General features: G+C 44.0%; 1 protein-coding gene across 1 annotated transcript in view; it reads right to left on the bottom strand.

Annotated features, from left to right (window-relative positions):
• Cpa6 (carboxypeptidase A6) overlaps positions 1-19,142 on the bottom strand; it is a 297,700-nt gene that overhangs the window by 176,640 nt on the left and 101,918 nt on the right. Inside the window, exon 2 of the mRNA XM_050142133.1 lies at positions 8,231-8,306. Coding sequence (XP_049998090.1) covers positions 8,231-8,306 — 76 coding nt within the window. The remainder of the gene's footprint in view (positions 1-8,230; positions 8,307-19,142) is intronic.

Genomic DNA, 19,142 nt, shown 5'->3' with positions numbered 1-19,142 from the left:
CTTCTTAGCAAGCTGTCGCAGAAATCTTACTTCCTCCATAAGCTTTCCGTGGTGACGGAAGATGCGAACAATACTCTGTATCTCACAACCTTACACATCATAGCAGACCACTGAATACATTACTCCATCATTAGAAATGCATGCTTATTTGCACCTATAGTTTTGGGTTTTAAAATCATGGTGATAATATGTTCAGTCATCTATCTGCTCTTGATAGGAATCCAAGTTCAGGCTGCTGGTGTTATAACTCCCGGAAAGTAGAAGGGTGAATGAATTGCGTTTGTTTATCCATTCATGAAACACTTGTTGAGCGCCTACTATGGCCAGGTGCTGCTATGTAAATGAACTAGAGGTTGATCCTACCAAAGAAGAATGAAACACAGCCCTTTATATGTGGAGATCTTCAGTCTTGTGAGGGAGATGAAGAAATGGAGGGCCGGAGAAAGAAGGCAACATAATCACATTCCTATAACTAGGACATGGAAGAATCAGGATGTGAACGCAAGGATTTCTCTGGGAGGTCACAATGCTAACTGCTTTCCTCTTTTCCATGTATAGGACATCATGTGGTCAAATGTATAGAGAGGTCATTTCTTTAGCCACTGTTACTTATTCAGAATGCTTGTGGTTTGATGCTAGCCATCAGTGTCGTGGTCCACTTCTCCAACAGAGGTCCTAGGGCCCATGATCTACTGGTCCCTAGTCAACACTGACATCTAAAACCAGCCAAGGCATGGAAAATGACTTCACATTTATCCACTAAGAAATGCAGGACTTAAGCAAAATCTTTGTGGCCATGGCTGGTGTATATACAAAGCCTGCTCTATCTTCATGGGTCTAAGAATTGGCACCAGTGTAGTCTGTACACTTGATAGAAAACCTCAGTTATAGAAAGCATAACTATCTTTTGAAAAGGAACGTCATCTAGTCATGCGTCATTGATCACGGGCTAAAGCCCACCACATAGGTATTATTTAGAGGTTCACAATTAACAAAGCACAAAAAATTCTCTCCAATCAATTTGTAGGTGAAAATTTAAGAACAACTATAAATGGTGCTCTATAATGGACAACAAAAAATAAGTATAGTTTGAAAGGTGGGTTGGGAAACAATAAAGGTTCTTCTGATCCATACCTGGACTGTGTTTCTGGAGACAAGATAGCCAAACTCTCTTGAGCATCATTTTCTCCTGCAGATGCCTTTCCATCTACCCATATGCTCATTCACAGAAACCTTGTGTTTCAGATCCACAGGATCTGATCAGTCTATTAGGGTGACAAAACACAAAGTAATATGGATGCTAGGATACAGCTATCCTCAGCATCCAATTCCAGTCAAACAATTTCAGGAGAACCTGGTGCTTTAGCCTCAGCTTCAAAGATAAGTGGTACTCACTGTGGGGGCAAAGCAGAAAGAGGGTCAACTTGAGAAAAGCACTTAGGTGAGACACTACAGTTAGTCCAGTAAGACTAGGTGGTGACAGTGAGAAATTCCAGAGAGGCAGGCAAGTGCCAACTGGAAGAGCTGCTGTGGCACACCAAAGGAACTATAAAACATGGTGGTCGTTTGTTACCTTGGCTGTGTGCTGAATTTCTCGGAGTATCTAACAAATACTAATAGGATCATTGAGCAAATGATTCAAAATTTCTTGCACTGGGCCAGATGTCAGCTTATTATAAGATGTTTTCCAGAGTCAAGCATCATGGTGCGTGACTATACTATAAGATACTTGGGAATCTGAGGCAGGAGGATTATGCATGAGCTACACTGTGAGTTCAGAACCAACTTGAAAAATTGAGCAAGACTGGACCTCAAAATAAAAATAAGAAGGGTCAGGGATATAGCTAGGTGGGAGCACTTGTCTATTATCCCATGGACTCAGGTCAATCCAATCCTTAGTACTGCAAAAGAAACAAAATCTTTATAGAGATTTCTATTTGTGGCTATGATTGTAAATTACTGCTGTCAACCATGGGGGACACTAAGATAATGCTAACTAGAGTCAACTTGTTCAGATTTTTATTTCCCCACCGTGTGGAGAACAAGTAGAAGTGTGTGTGATACAACACTCAGGATATCTGAAGCCTGGTCTCTTTAGACCTGTATTTTGGTCTAAAGAGGACCAGAGCCATAATGGGAAAGTGGCAGTCAGGATGGACTTAAGCAGCTGGTACTTCCTATCTGGGTTTGGAGTTCGGGTATGTGGGGTGGGGATAGATGGAGGATGCATGGGTTACAATGACCACACATTCTTTCCCAGTCTGCGTTGACACCTTCTAATTCTTTTGTCAAGTGCTGTGTCTGTCTTCCACTCTACATCTGGACTGACCCTGTCCTTTGGCAAGAAGACTGTGGCAGAAGCGATGTCCTGTGCTTGGGGTTAGGGAAAACTACAGATTGTTCTCTCTCTCTCTCTCTCTCTCTCTCTCTCTCTCTCTGCCTGTGACTCTGCAATCAATTACCTTGGATAAATGCCCCACTTTGGGAAAGCTCAGCTCTGGGTGAGGGCCACTTCAATACTCTCCCTACTTTATGATCAACTGATTTGGGAATGTACTTATATTTACAAAATTCTTTTATGGACATATCTAGATTACTGTCTGTGTGTTACCTAGGAGGGGATGTGCACACACCCAAACCCTTGGACAAGAATCTCTGGGACCATCCTGGAATCTTCTTTCCCATAGCAGTGAGTAAGAGATTTTTATAATCGTCTGGGCATGGTGACACATGCTTGTAACTCTAGCACTTGAGAGGCTAAGGCAGGGGGATTGCCTGTGAGAGGGCAGTTTGAACTATATGTAGAAAGATTGTGTTGGGAGGGATGGAGGGAGAGAGAGGGAGGCAGGGAGAGGGGAGAGAAGGAAGAGAGAGAAATGGGCCCTTGATTCTGTCACCACATAACCAGTTCCTAATAAAGTTGGCATCCCTTAACTCCCGTAGTATGAATTCTACCATCCATTTTTTTCCTTACAAGTCTCCCAGTTGATAAAAATCATTTAGTTTGACATAAGAATTTATAAACTTCCAGGAATTACAAGAGTTTCAAAGTTCCTGCAGCCCAGCTGTGTGACCTTCAGAACATCCACAAGTATTAGAGTACACCTATGTTCACAGCACAGAACTATAAAATGGGGATGAGGAGAACCCATATTCCAGACAGCAGTAGCAACCATCATGGATGGAGCCTTCCTTATGGGGAGTATAGCTTTCCAGCATATTCTCTCTCTCTCTCTCTCTCTCTCTCTCTCTCTCTCTCTCTCTCTCTCTCTCTCTCATTTCTTCTGCTCTCATATATTCCATCCTGACAGCAGTTTCCCCTCCCTCCTCTCCTCCCAGTCCTTCTTCCTCACTTCCCCTCTCCCCAAGATCTGCTGGTCTTCCATTTTCCTTCAGAAAAGGGGCAGGCCTCCCAGGGATATCAACCAAATATGGTTGTTGCAATATATTTGGAGTTGCAATAAGTCTAGACACATCCCCTTTTATTAAGGCTGACTGAGGTAACCCAGTAGGAGGAAAAGGGTCCCAAGGGCAGGCAAAAGACAGCTCTACTCCCCCTGTTGGGAGTTCCACAAGAACACCAAGCTACACAACCATAACCTGTAACAGGTAGGCTTCCAGATTGTTGCCTCAGTCTCTGGGAGCCTCCAGAGTGTGATCCTGAAATGACTGTCAGTGACATCTGGCCAAGCAACTGATATTTTTGAACTTGTGCTCCCGTGTGAAAAAACGAGACCGAGGCTGGGGCAGACAGGACAATTTCCTGTCCTGTCCTATCTTGCCTCTGATGAGGAATCTGGAAACAAATAACCATCATGTTTTCGTGCAGCAAGGACACAAAAGCAGATTGCATAAGAGACACTCTGGAGTCTCACATGAAGCTGCTTCTCCTCCTTCTCAGCACAAAGACCTGGTAGGGGATCTGCAGATGGAGCACAGGGTTTGGATTCTAATTTTGCTCACCTGCAAACTGTTCTTCCTCTATCATAACTTGGCTTAAGCCACGGTTATGGTCTTAATTAACAATTTAATTGGCTGGTGCTTTCTCAATCCCGTTCTCTGGGGGTACTGGTTTCTGTTTAACTTTCTTGTTTCAATTCTTCAGCAAAACTATAAAATTTAATTAGGAAAGCAAGCAGCATTGCAACTGCAGCCCTGTGTCTGTCTAATTAGCTATGTGTTGACCGTACGTTCTCAGATTCCGCTCAGTATTGTATGCACATCTTGCATTTGATCATGTTTCAGATAAGGCGTTGTGAATTTACAGCTAAGCATGGCAGTGAGTCACTTTCCACTTTCCCTAAGAGGCTTGGTTATAGACAGTGAAATCAGGAAAATTAACTTAGAACCGTCACATTGGAAAATGAGAGCCAAGGGGCAGGATGTGGATGGTTACTGTATGATAAATCTGTTTTCCATTGCTCTGGAAATCAACATCAGTTTAGCTGTTTAAAACAAAGCCCACCTATTACCTCCCAGTCCTGCAGATCAGTGGTCCAGACCCAGCTGGCTCGATTCTCCCCAGGGTCTCAATGGGCTAAAATCAAAGTATCCAGGAGTGGGCGGGGGGTGTATTCTCATCGGGGTCCTGCAATCTATAGGACTGATATCTTCATTTCATGCTTACCTGTCAGTTAGGGGTCATTCTCATATCCCAGAGTTCACTGTCATTGGCATTCTGGGCCATGTGACTCCCAGGAAGGGTTCCCAGCATAGCCGGGTTTGTGAACTGCTATCTTTAAGACGATGAGGAATGTTCCGTTCCGCTGACCTCTTCCTCTGTGATAGCTGGAGAAAAACTCTTGGCTTCTAAAGGTTCCTCTGATTTTCTCAGACCCACCCCAGGTAGTCTCCACGCTGCTATGCAATGTGCCATCAACACTGGGATGCCCATCCCGCCCTGCTCACAGTGAAGCTATTCTGCAGTGCAGGGGCAGAAGCATTCAGAGAGCTGGGGATTTAGAATTCTGTCAACTATATCTTATTCTAGGACGAAGGGGACAACACTCCTCTTGGTAGCTCCTCCTTTGTCTCCCAAGAGCACTGCACAGACACATGGAAGCTGTTTGCTGTGACCCTGGTTCTGGCCCATGAGCCCCACAGGGCAGAAGATAACAGAAAATCAATTCTTTCTTCCCCTCAGACTGCTTTCTCAAGCTTGCCAGAATTTCTGCTCTCCACAGTGGGAGAGGATCCCTTGGTGAAATAATTCAAATTTAAAATGACATCAAAATCGGAGGGTGCTTCTAGGTAGAAAGTTATCCAAGTTCAACACCTCAAACTCCAGTCCAGGAAGACTACCCCGCTTGCGAAAGGAAATGAAGCAATGTGTAGAAGAGACTCAACAGAGCAGCCTGACAGGCTGTCTTTCGGAGGGCCTGTTTGCATAGCTCTCCTGGGGCTGGTATCAGGGAACTTAGATTTCCGGAAGACTCCCGTCAATGTCATTGATAAGAGGGACTCACTGCACCTATGCTGTTTGTGCAAACCGCATGGCTCATGTCAAATACCTGGCTTTCCTCTGGGAATCTGGAAGTTTGATATGTGTTAGGAAGAGCATGACATAATCAGGTCTGCATAAGAATGATGAGCACCGAGTCTCTAGTGAGCCTCTTTGGCAGCCATCACTGTGCATGTGAGAATCAGGCATGTTCTGTGTGATGCCGTTGAGCAGGTCCTTGGGAGCCTCTGCCTGGGTCCCCGTGGACCCACTCACGCACTGTTCCCCTCTGCTGACTCTGCTCCCCAGTGCACGTCACAGCCAGCTTTCACGCTGAGTCATGTGAGGCCTCATGCCAATCACAGAGTCCCTGGCGCCATTCCTCATTGCTGCTTTCCCCAGCCTTCTTTGAATTGTCTTCTAAGTTCCTGTAGCTCCAAGATATTTTCTCCATGGCTGACTACTTTTTTTTAAAGACTAAATGAAAGCAGATTTTAGGACTGTTTTGCTGTAATATTGTGTGCACGTTTCCTTTGAGACTGAAGCAATCCACCCTCCAAGAAAAGGCTGGGAGCCAGAAGGTAAACTTCTCAACACAGTTTCAGGAAGTCCCAGAAACCCACCAGAGTGCTAGGCCCCTCCTCCTAAGAGTAAGCAATAAATACTTCTGACCATCACTCTTAGATAAGCCAAGCTGCAAAGATGGTTCTAAGAGAAGACTAGCTGCCTAGAAGAAGCAGAAACCAGCCAACTTTCCTAGAAGAGGGTTAAAACAACTAAGGTGCTTGGAAAGGTGCTCTCCAGCCTGTTGAGCTGTCTGCAGCCCGTGTAGTGTGTTCAGGTTCCCTGTGCTGGAGTGGGCTTGGTGGCGCCGCTGTCTTTGAGTCATTTCTGCTTCTTTAAGGAACCTGTCACCCATACTGCTGGAAGTAACCCCAATTAGACTCACTGGTTTATCAAGCTGGACTTTGGTGGGATCCACACTTTGCTCTGCCAGGGGCTCCCTATGTCTGTGGTGAGTCAATGAACATGTTGTACCTCCCCAGGAAAAGTCTTGTCATACAACATTTGCCACTCATGTAAATGTGCACAGCACACATATGTGGCCATCCGTGCCAGTGGCCTTCTGAATGCTCAATATATTTTGCTTTCATTTATGGAGCAATTGTATCACTCTTTTTTTTCTTAATGATTTTTTTTTATCATTTTAAATTATGAGGTAAAGAGCATATACACATGATTGAAGTTGCTTCAGAAGCCAGATGAGGACATCAGATCCCCTGAGTTGGAGTTCTGAGCTGCCTGACATGGGTGCTGGGAACTGAACCCAGGTCCTCTAGAGCTGTATGTTCTCGTGCCCCCCCCCCCCCTTTCTGTCTCTCAATGGTCTGGCTGACCTGGAACTCACTATGTAAACTAGGCTAGCCTTGAATTTACAAACATCCTTTGCCTCTACCATTATCAAAACTGACTAAATGCAGAAAGTCCTGTGCTTCCGTGTTTGATTCAGAATCACTGTTCCCTCAAACAGGAGTCTCTCTTCCTGTGCTGTATTTAAACGTGATGGGTCGGAGATGGAAAGGTCTACTTGAATTTCCTTTGCTTCTGTGCTGTGCTTAGCTCCCTGGCGGGATGTCCGGGAAGAAGTGTCTGGTTATCATAGCTGAGAACATTGTGAGGCAGACGACCCTGCCCTACCACAGAGGGTTAATCCCCAGCACCACAGGGCAGGGGCCTTGGAGCGGGAGAGTGTTAGGATACTCCAGCAAATCTTTCTGGGTTGAAAAATAAGCATGAGTTGCAGAAGGCCACAAGATACCATTACTTGTCTTAGTGTCAGAAAAGAGGGGAAAGATAAGAGATGGATGACCGCAGAGTTCAAATGGGAGTCCATTTGCATATAAGTGCTATATTTACAAGGAAGGTGCCAAACAGAAGATCCAAGCAGCAGAGAAAGTCCAAAGGCCTGGTAGCTACAAACCACTCACTTACAAGTCACTGGTGGACTTGCTTCCACGACCCCTAGCACCCTTATCACAGAGGCTTGAACTTCCATCACCGAGAGAAAACCTCACTGTCCCATGGTAAAGATGAACGAGGCCCCTCTGGCAATCTGCTTTGCCATCTTTGTCTTTTAGGAGCCCACACAGCACATGCTCCATGGACCAGCCTATTCCAGCATGGGGGAGAATCAGTAGCCACCCTTCTCATCTTAAGGTTTTAGTTGAAGCTGATAACCACAGGCAGTGACAGAACGATGAGAGACCCTCACTCCAGATCCACGCAACCCACTAAAGAATGAACGAGCAACACCTTCAGCTGTAGGTGAGCAAACCCTCGACATACAGCCATGGTAATGACTGCCCAGCTTCAACTTCCCCAATTTCCGTCTACTTAAAAGTTTAATCCAAAGAAGAAGGTAGGCGTGTTTGGGGAAGATTTCAAAGGGGAGAAGTGGAGTTCTGAAAACTCTGAATTAAATTCACAACCCCAAAGAGAACATTGATTATTTACCACTTCCGGATGCTCACTGGGAACACAACAGTGAACAAGCCTCCCAAGAAGCATCCATTCTGCCTGGCAGATGGCTAGTCAGTGACCGAGCAAATGAACGGTGTGAAGGATAATTCGTGCCCTGTCTGCATTCCACTCGCCTTTAAATGCTCTTCCACGCCATCTCTTTATTTATTAATCTCTGATTAATTATTATAATTATTCAACCCCAGTCCACAAAATCAAATCACAAATAGGCCACAGGCTTGACCACAAGACGAGCGCACGCTCCGTTACCTGGAGTCGGTGGTAGATGCCCTTGAGTGCGAAGGCTTCCTCTTCAGTTTTGGGTGTGAGCCTTATCACCTTATCACTGCAAACGAGGGAGGAAGGCCAGAGTTACTATTTAAAGATAAAACAGACATCGTTTTTCTTTCTTTTCTTTTTCTCCCCCAGAACAAAGAAGAGTTGATTTAACACATAGTCAGTGGTGTGGCAGGCACGGGAATAGCAAACACGCCTGCTAGTCCTTTTTCTAAAACCTTTTAAGACATTTTCTGTGCTTTTAATAAAAGCAGTACAGCTTTTCATTGAGCCTTAAGTATTTAAGCCAGTTGTTGGTGTTCGCTGATTGCATCCGGTCTCTTTTCTTAGTCTGAATCATCTCCGGTATTTCATGAGGGGTGGGGAATATAGACTCACATATTATATCATGCTTTTATCTTTCAGAATGGCAGTTTCCAAGATGAGGTAAGGCCAACGTGGAAGGCATCAAGCCCGCGGGTAATGGTTTTTAGGTCTGTGTGCTCACTTCTAATCCCTTAGCTTTGTCACTTCCAATGATCTCATCACACCTTCTTGGGCTCTATGAATGAGAAGCCTTCTTGGCTTGCTGACAACAATCCAGTGCATTTTGAGCAGCCTTGCTCTAATGCAGCTTTGTGCATTGGTTTTTCCCAGAACCATCCCAAACAATCTCTCAGTACCAATGTCAGGAAATCCATAGGAAGGAAAGCAGGCAGCAAACCTGTCAAGTCTGTCTAAAGCAATGCTAAGTGTGACCTGGGGAATTGAAGCATGAACACATAGCTGTCCTCTGTGGCGCGGAAGCCTCTGACCTTTGTTCTTCTGGATTCTGCAGACCCTGGCCTCTCCCACCTGACCCAGTACAATTCTTGGCAGCAATAGGCAACTCAGCTGGGTGCTATGGCTTTTCTGATGGATGGATCACCTGACAGCTTGCTGAGAAACAGCTCCATCTGGGGCCCTGTCAGCTCCTCCTTCAGCGTGCAGAGGAAGCAATCTGGAGCTGTTTTACAGCCACAAGGGGAGGGTTTTTTTTCTTTTTTAGATGGATAATTCAACCTGGCAACTGGCTCTTCTGAGAGTACAGGGTATAAAAAGCCCACTACCCCTGGGATTATTTAACTCTGAAGATGGTAGCTCAAACCTAGCATTGTGATTTTTATAACAAAATAGTCACTTTATCCTAGCCTTTATAAATTCTCAGGCACGGCTTCAGAAATGTATTTATTGCTACTTGTTTATCAAAGAACAGAAAGCAAAGGCTGCTACCCAGGGAAGGCAACAGGATGTTGGCCCTTTCTTCTGCAAACCAGTAGTATATGTCGGCGGAATCATCAGTAATCCAAATCCAACAAAGGCTCTTTCTTTAGCAGGGAAATCCACATGGCCCCAAATGCCCCTGTTTGTTTCACCAAACAAAAGCTTGTTCTTCCCAGGTCTGACAGCCAGTGTTTGCGAGAAGCAGAAGCCATAATTTGGTACTGTAAACAGGGAAGCCCTAGGTATTGAGTTTAGAGAAAAGCATAGCTGGGCATTACTATCTAAGACGATGGCCTGAAGTTTCTCTTTTCATGCGTGGAAGTTAGATGATAATCTCGTGTATCACATCCGCTTGTCTGGAACAGGAAAGGACACCCAGGCTGGCCGGCCACTGGTCTTCTGTGGATTTTCCTGTTTCTGACTCTCATCCTCCTGAGGGGCATTGGGATAAGGAATTGAATGTAGCTTTATGTAGTGTCTTAGTTATTTTTCCCGTTGGGTTTATTTTGGGCCATTATGTGATCCACCATGGGGGTGGAGGGGATCTTGGTGGCAGGAGCTGGAGGCATCTGGGCATATTGCATCTGTAGTCAGAAGCCAGAGGGTGCTCAGCATGGGTGCTCAGCTGGCTTTCTCCTTTGCTTAGTCTATGACCTGAGCCTAGGGAATGGCACCGCCCATGTTTAGGGTGAGCCTTTCTTCCTCAACTAACAGAACCAACATCATTCTTCACATACACCCAGAGACTTGTCTCCTAGGCTAACTGTTGCCTTGATACAATAGTAAATAACTATTACACGTGGGTTGTAGGAATCCAAACTCCAGTCCTCACACTGTTACAAGAATCTCAGCGTTAGCCTCTGAGTCCTATTTCCATGGTCCAGACTCCTAGAACCATATGATATCAGTGTTAAGTCTAATTTTGCTTTGGCCCCTAGAAGTTTCTTCTTCCTACAAATTTATTTTTTCTGCTACATCAGTGACAGGGTGGTAAAAACAATGCTCCAAAGTCATTCTAGTGTGTGACCTCAGACAAGATTTTTAACCTTTGTACCTCTGTACTTTAAACTTTGTACCTGTTTCCACCTGAAGACTTGGGATTCTGGCACTTAACCCAAGAATTATAGTCGCTGTATCAAGTGACTATAAAGTATTTAGAATAATTATTAGCACATTATTAGGGTTGTTTGTTTGATATGACTTTGTTTTTGAATTTGCTGTATTTTCCCCCCTTAGAGTTTTCCTGACTGTACTCACTGAGCCCTCCTTGTTCTTTAGTTTTCTCACTCATTGAACAGAAGATAGAATGTAATTCTCTTATAAGGATGCTACTTATTAGAGATTTCTCCCTAGGTGATCTGTTGCTCAGTATATTTTAACTCCTTTCTTCTAGGCACCCACTTAACAAGAATCTACTAGCACCTAACCTACTGTAACAGCTACTGGTGGAAGATAAGGTAGGACAGAGAGAGAGTGCACTCTACAGAGCAGGGACAGATACCGATCAGGGTCACATCTTATCTGTAGGAATTTTCACTTGAGAAATAACAGCAGTTAATCTCTAACTTAAGAGCACCAGGCACAGTGGCCTCTCTTGTATGCGTGTGTTTATAATAAATTTCTGCCATCTGATGTACCTTGACGTCTTTGAAAACCTCACAAGCACACCACCATCAAAACACTTAGATGTCAATACATGTTCCTGTGTCTTTCTCCAGGTCACAGCCTCATCTTTTCTGGTAGTCCTCTCTGCTTAGATGGAGAGGCAGGGTAGGGTTTCATTCTAATTTGGCCTCTGGCTATTTGCTGCATGCCCTTGACCAGAATGCTTAAACATTTACGGCCAACAAGTTCTGTCCTTAAACCAGGGGAAGCACCAATGTCTTAGTGTACAGCAATTTTGCAAGAATTGTTTTCTAAAGATTACATTGTGTGCCAGGCCCAGTGTGTGATGGGGAGTATTTCTGATTATGCCTTCCTACTCTCAGGGAGGTATGTCTGGGAGAGGCCCCACCTCACAGAATCCCGAAGCTTCACGCCAGCTGCCACCACCACCACAGGGGACAGCATTCCTGCCTTTGAATTTGGAGCACTATCTGATCTTTTCTCAGACAGCTCTTTGGCATTCAAGGTATAAATATCAACTCATCCCATTATTTCCAACAACAGTGACTGGGGACATTGGGCTTCATAATAAAGAGGGAAATTGACTTCAGAGAGAACCCTGCAGAGATTTTGCTATTGATTTAAGACACAGGTTCAACTTTTCAATATTACAGAAAGTACATCTTGACTGGATGTAGTAAAGGATTTCTGAGGCTGCCTTTCACAAGTTTTCAGAAGAGATGAAATGGAGTTTCGGGTGCCCCTCCGGACTCAGTCTCCACTCACATCCTCTCCTGTTAGGATGAGTGGTTAAGTTGAGGATTGATTCCTCACCCTGGCAGCACTGGGAGGTGCAGCTAAGCGGAGGGTCTGAGAAAATGATGGTGATGGAGCCACTCTTAACGGATGGATGGTTTTCTCTTGGGAGCAGGTCAATGTTTTCTACATGTGTCTGCTTCTCCTGCTTTTTTGCAGTGAAGGGATCAGCAAGAAGTCCTTGCCAGACACTGAGCCTGTGTTAGTAGCTGATCTTGATTCTTTGAGCCTCCAGAGCTATGAGCTAAATACATCTTTTTTGTTCACAAATATCCCATTCTCAGGTACTGGGTTAGAGCAACAGAAAGCAGAGTAAGACACAGATTACTAGTGGCTAGTTCCTAGGGACTCTGGTTTATCTGGGATTGGGTATGTGTTAGAAATGGCCTAATCAGACAGAAAGTAAGGATTAGCGGGAGTGGGAGAGTTCATTTTCTTGTTGAGCATAAACAAGGAAATATGTCAGCCTGGTTTCCCCTGTCAACCTGTAACCATGAAGGCAGAGACCTGCGGTGAAGCAGCTTCCTGTTCCCCTTACTGCACTGCCAACGACTGAATGTAGGGACAAAGAGAACCTGAGTCTGCAATGGTCTATTTGACTCTACTAACTTTTCAGCTTGTTTTGCTGGTAGGTATGGTTTATGTGATACAAATGTCCTTCCTGTGTATGCCGGTTTGAGTCTGAATTTCTCCACTGCTAACCAATGCACCCTGCATAATGGCAATATTTTGATTTAGCTTGATTATCTTCAGAAAAATGAGAAAAGAAGCGAGCAGAATCAATTTTTCTCAGGTGGGACTATCCATATTGACATCTTTGGCTTCTTGCCTAAGCACTCCTCTGTAAAACATGCCTTTAATTTGAGCAGCACCTTAAATTGTGGGTGTTTCCAGGAAGCAAGATTTGGGGTGTCCCAGTGCCAAGATTCATTTCATAGTCATACGGACAACAAGACAGTTTGGGATATTTGCCAAACTTCCTGAGAGCGTGTCGTCATGGAAGAGCAAACAGCAGCACGTTCACTGACCTGAAAATCCTCATCGCTAAGTCGTAAAAACAACCCAATCCGCTAGGTAATTCCATGCAGAAAAATTGCCGTCCCCTTGCACAGCCCATGCTATGGAGCACTTGGCTCTGAGAGCGGCATTTCCTTTGTTGAGAGACTGGTTTTGATGTTCATGAAAAATTTCATTAAAAGGCAGTAAATAAGGGACAACTCAGCCGGGTAGACTCGGGGAGCTAAATGGATTCTCTCTCTTTTGCTTATGGTTTATAGTTACGATATAAAGCTCTCAGCACATGAGAAATCACCCTGAGGCAGTTTGCTTAGGACATGAAGATTTAGACTTTGCTTTTAGATTAAAGTTAGGCAGAAGTGATGACTATGGTTTCTGAAGTTATTTTAGCAACGCAGAGAAAGAAAAACACACAGTCTTCAAAAGATTCCCTGGTGTACTTTATCACAGAACTCTTTTTAAATGATTGCATGTCTACCATGGTATCTTACCTGACATAGGCAATAAACATTTGCTGAATCAAATAGAAAATTGTTTTAATTTTTAAAGACACATCATCTTTTCTATACCCTGAGTTTGGTTTCTTTCTTTGAAAGAATTTTTCTCTTATTGGCACACAACACTGAAAAAAAGCATTAAGGTGAAATCCTGCCGTTAAATTAAGAGAAAGATGCTGTCTTTATTACGTCTGTAACACTTGAACATTTTGTCAAACCAGGATATTGTTTTCTCTCAGTCTTTTCTTGTAGCATTTAAAAACCGAGACTGAACAAGAGAAAAACATTGCCATGAGAGAGAACAAGCCATTCATCCTAACGGCTCATGCAGCAATCATCCCATTCAAGAGAGGAAAGAGTAGTAAAGGAAGGGTTTCCAGAGTAGGTATTTTAGTTGTTTGTTTAAGATATAAATCATAATTCATCTTATTATTGTATATGATATATATGTAGTATAAGGCAAGAGGAAGTCAATGTTTCATAAATGACATAGATGAGCTATGTAAAAGATTTAACCAGAATGATCAGAGAAGACTGTACGAATGGATCTTGATAATTACACTAAAAAGACTTAGGGCTCCGGGGACTGATAGCTATTGGCATTTGTTAGTGGATCTGAAATGGAAATAGGCATAAGATTCACTTAGAAATCCATCAGCCAGTAGGCTCTCTTCCCAATAGAAAGCACTTAGCAATGCCTACATGTGTGTGCACATGTGTATGTATGTGTGTGCGTGTGTATGTATTCACATGTGCATGTGCTTTATGTCTTTTAATATGGCAAGTGGGTCATAAATAAGAGAAATCCTAAAACTGTGAGCTCGCAGTTACCTGTGCGAGCAGCAGTTAGTCTGAGTGGCTGGCATCTGACAGTCCCTGATGCGCTAGGGTATGAGAAGGCCGGAACTCACAGAGGAGACTCCCAGTGTTAACAACTTGCACCAAGAGATGGCTAGACAAAATGTCCTGTGGAAGGAAACACTGGAGAAGCTTGTCTGTGTTGAATCTGACAGTGAAGAGACAGTCAAATGTCTTAGTGAGGATTTCTATTGTTGACATGAAGCGCCATTGCTGGAAGCAAGTTGGGGAGAAGAGGGTCTATGTAGCTTACACTTCCACCTAGCATTCAGTGAAGGAAGTCATGGCAGGAACTAAAACAGGGCAGGAACCTGGAGGCAGGAGGCAGTACAGAGGCTGTGGAGGGGTGCTGCTTATTGGCTTGCTCCTCATGGCTTCCCAGGCCTGCTTTCTTGGAGAGTCCAGGACCACCTGCCCAGGGGTAACCCCATCTAGTATGGTTGGGGCCTCCCTGACCAATCACTAATTAATAAAATTCCCTGCAGACAGATCTCCTGAGGGCATTTTCTCATTTGAGGCTCCTTTCTTTCAGATGACTCTAGCTTGTGTCAAATTGACATAAGACTAGCCAGCGGGGTGAAATCTAGTCACCGCTAAGAATTTACGCCTACAAGCTAGCCTTGTAGTAGAGCTAATCATGAAATTCAAGGTATTTGGTTTGAAGCTCTCCAACCAAACAAGTGTGAAAGAATCCTTTTGAATGGACATTCACCATGTGGTCTGTTCAAATGCCCGCTCTGTGGGAGACATTCATTTTCTCAGAGTGATGACTACTAATGAATCATACATGAGGAACTGATGAGTCACACACGAGATATTGGTGAGTCGTACATGAAGCATTGATGGGGCATACATGAGGCATTATACGTTGTGACTTCAGTTAAAAGGGAGGTGCTTTACCAAAGATGGATGACCACATGGCAATTTCTCCATTCACATGGGGTCATCTTGTGAGAGCAGCTATGTTGGCTGCAGCTAGCAGAACCCTAGAGGAGGTCCTTTCTAAGCACATGACAGCTCACATGGTACCACAGCATCACTTGTATGATAAACAGAGCTACAGGACAAAATCCTTTTCCTGCTTGGCCTCCATCTTGCTCTAGAATGATTTCTCCTTATTTTGTATTCTTCCCTTTTGTGGTGGTAGGATCACATTAGTGCCTTGGTCATGCTGGAAAAAAACAACTAAGCTCAACTCCCAGCTTGTTCTTTGCTTTGAGAATGTTTTTCCTGGGTCACTTCATCTGCAAGTATGTAGCTTGTTTCTGATTTTTTAAAACAAGGGTTTGCTGGCAGAGGTTTCTGTCCTGCCAGGTGCCTCAATAAGCACATAGAAACTGTATTATTTGCAATACTTTTTGGCCAATAGCTTAAACGTATTTATTTTTTGATTTCTTTTTTTTTTTGAGCAGTATTTCTTTATTTGATATGAAAAAAAAAACTTGGTAAGCCCTGCTCACTCAGTATAGTGTTTCTGGATAATGCTTATATCCTAAACTAACCCTTCTCCATTAATCTGTGTCTTACCATGTGGCTGTAGCTTACCAGGTAAAGTTTTGTCTGGCATGTCTCCAGTGGGATTACATGGCTCTCCCTGCCTCCTCTGCCTCCCCTCTCTCTCTCTCTCTCTCTCTCTCTCTCTCTCTCTCTCTCTCTCTCTCTCTCTCTCTCTCTCTCTCTCCTTGGGCCTTGGTGAGTTCAGGGTTTTCACTTACTGTTTCTAGAAAACCCCCACCCTCCAGGAGGTTGGCTCTAAGGGGTCCATTAACTATGGGAGTACCCTTAGTAGTAAGGAAGCCNTACATATATCTTAATATATATCATATATATATATTTCAGCTATTGGCTGAAAGCAGCTTCTTTATTCATTACCCAACAAAAGCAACACATATACAGGACTTCCTACACCAGGGGCTCACAGCTGAGTTTACCTTGTATGTCAGAGATGACTTGGACATAGATATTAGAGCAATGCTGGAATGGTTAGGACTGTTTGACTATTAGGGTAGATTGACTTAATTTCATATTGCGAGATGGCCTTTTACCATGGGAAGGCAGGAGCAGTGTGCCGTACTTTACCTCTCTACCTTGGTCCTGTTTGGAAGTGATGACTTAAGGGATGGGTCTGAGGAAGTGACTGACCTTCAGTGTTCCAGGGTCATGACTTTGAAGAGACAGCGAGAGGCTGGGCCACAAACCCTTTTCCTTTTCTTCCCCTAGCCATGAGGGGAGTAGTTTTGTGCTCCCTTCTGGTTCCACAGTGATGTGACTTGCCTTGCCTCCAGCTCAAAGCATCGGGGCCAAAACCTTAGCTGAAACAGTTACTTCTCTTTATTAGTTGAGTGTTGAAATATTTTTGTCACAGTAGGAGGATGATGATTGACAGGTGGGAAAGCTTGCACTCACCTGTACCATTGAGTGAGGTCTGCAGTTATAATAATGACAGGTGGGAACGCCTGCATTAAGATGTATCATTGAGTGACGTCTGGAGTTATAATAATTTAAACTTAAGGGCACACTTTCTGTCACCTAACAACAAAAGAGAAAAGTCAAACAAGATGCTGAATTTGGTGCACACATCATCCAAGGAGCAGGTTTCTGGCACAGCTTTGTATGCAGTTTAACTGGACGTCTTAGATTTCGAGGAAAGGAGGGGATGGACTTTGAATGGACTATGAGTTATCACAGGTTTGAACAGGAAGATGAAGGCAGCTTTCCAGACAGATCGCGAGCCTGACCTTGTTGACAGGTTCCACAGTCAAGCTTGCCTTTGCCAACTAAGTGACATGATCTATAGCACCCCGAGTGAACACGATCTCTTGCACCAAGATTGTGTTAGTGTGACTTTTCATCATCATAACAGACACCTGAGAAATACAGTTTAAGGAGGTGAGATATATTTGTCTGAGGTTTCGTAAATTTCAGTTTGCAGTTTCCTGGATGCATCTCTTTGGGCCTGGGACAAGGCAGGGGAGGCAGAGGACAACACCCTTCAAGGATCCTGCCCCAGTAACCCACTCTCTCCAGCTATACCTTATCCTCTACAGTTCCATCCAGTACTAACTGATACATGTTAACTAAGAGAGCAACTTAAAGGCGCGGGGGGGGGGGGGGGGTTTCTTTTGGTCCATGATTCCAGACGTTTAAGTTGATGTTTTTGTGTTGATCTGTCCTAGCCAGCAAGGTTAAGTCTCTGTGAATCAATGGAAATGCCAATAATCTCAGTGGGGTGGTCAGGGGGCCTGAGACTTTTGAGCTCAAGCACAGTGCAAGCACAGTTCTTCTCATTTTTATTATTAAACCAAGCAAAACAGGAAGTGACGGTCATGGTTACCTTAAGCAAATGCAAGTACACAGAGAGAATACACTTTGTGTTACATCTTATCATCTTTGGTCAAGTGAAAGAGCCAAGAATATTCGTCCCAGGCCTCCGCATTTCCCACAAAGATACTGTGGACCTGCCAGGGCATTTCCTTCCTGTCCTTGCTTTGAGTGTATCCACTTATCATAGTTCATGCATTTCCTTCTAGAAGGACACTTGCTGGGAAGAACATCCTGCTCTCTGCCCCATCTGTAGCTCACAGTAACTGTACAGCTTTTTTGCACAGGCTCCCATGGTTTTGCTTGCTCCATTGTGGTGGCTTGGGGTAAGGCAGAGCACTGGTGTAGGAGCATGCGCAGGAGGCTGCTTACTCCATGGCAGCCAGGAACCAGCAAGATACAATAGGAAAGATCCAGGACAGGTTATAGTCTTTAAAGACATGCCCAATGAACTGCTTTCTCGATCCAGGCCCTACTGCCAAATGTTTGCATTACTTCATTAATCTTGAATCCATCAATGAATGAAACCATAGATGGGCCAGAATCCTCACCATCTACACCATTTCACTCTAGAAATGCCCTTATAGTAACATTCATGGGAGTTTTTAATTAATCTCCTAGGCATCTTTCAACCCAATTCAGTTGACAATAAATATTAACCATTACAAGTTTAACTCTTGTCAATGTTACAGTTCCTCTTAAGGTGCATTTATTCTCAAGTTAAACCCATGACAAACGTAGCATAAACCTAGTGTATACACACCATTTCCCTCTAAAGGCCTCACAATACCAACACTGCTCCAAAGTTCAATCCCAAAGTCTTCTCTTGAAACTCAAGAGAAAGTCTTAGCTAAAAGCCTTTATGAATTAAGAAATAGAAGACTGGGCCCACGGGAGAGCTCAGTGAGTGAAGGCATTTATTGCACAAACCTGGAAACCTGAGTTTGATTCCTAGAGCCCATGTAAAGGTGGAAGGGAAGAATCAACTCTATAGAGTTGTCCTCTGACCTCCATATATGTTCCACAGCATGTGCACCCCCAATATCCCTCACATGCATAAAATAAATAAGCCATATACTTGTAATACACTATCTGGGGCAGAGAACACATTCCATTCTAAAGCAGAGAAATGAGAGGACAATAAGGCAGAATCATTACCAAAGCATAAGACCAAATTCCAGAATGGCAACTTTAAATTCTTCAGATCTTTGCCTGGCATCTAGGGCATGTGAATTTCAAAGAGTCTGAGCACCCCTCCACCCCACTGTCTTCTTGGTTCCAGGCCATAGGTCTTCTTTCCTGCTGCTACCTCCCGTTCCTCCAATAGCTTCATAGGTGGTCTACTTAGGAGTTCTCCATAGGAATGCTGATTCTTGTTATCAGGCCTTGCAGGTTTTCCTTTGAAGTCTGGACAAAAGCCCTCTACAATCCCCAATTCTTACATTCTGCCTGTCTGTAAGAGCAGTGCCACATAGATGATGCCAATGTTTGCTGCAAACCTGAGCAGGAAGATGACCCCTTCAGACCAT

The sequence above is a fragment of the Alexandromys fortis genome, unplaced genomic scaffold (genome assembly GCF_014885135.2).
Source record: "Alexandromys fortis isolate MF-2015 unplaced genomic scaffold, M_Fortis_MF-2015_v1.1 scaffold_41, whole genome shotgun sequence".
NCBI classification, from domain to species: domain Eukaryota; kingdom Metazoa; phylum Chordata; class Mammalia; order Rodentia; family Cricetidae; genus Alexandromys; species Alexandromys fortis.
This window is presented reverse-complemented; position numbering and strand designations above follow the sequence as displayed.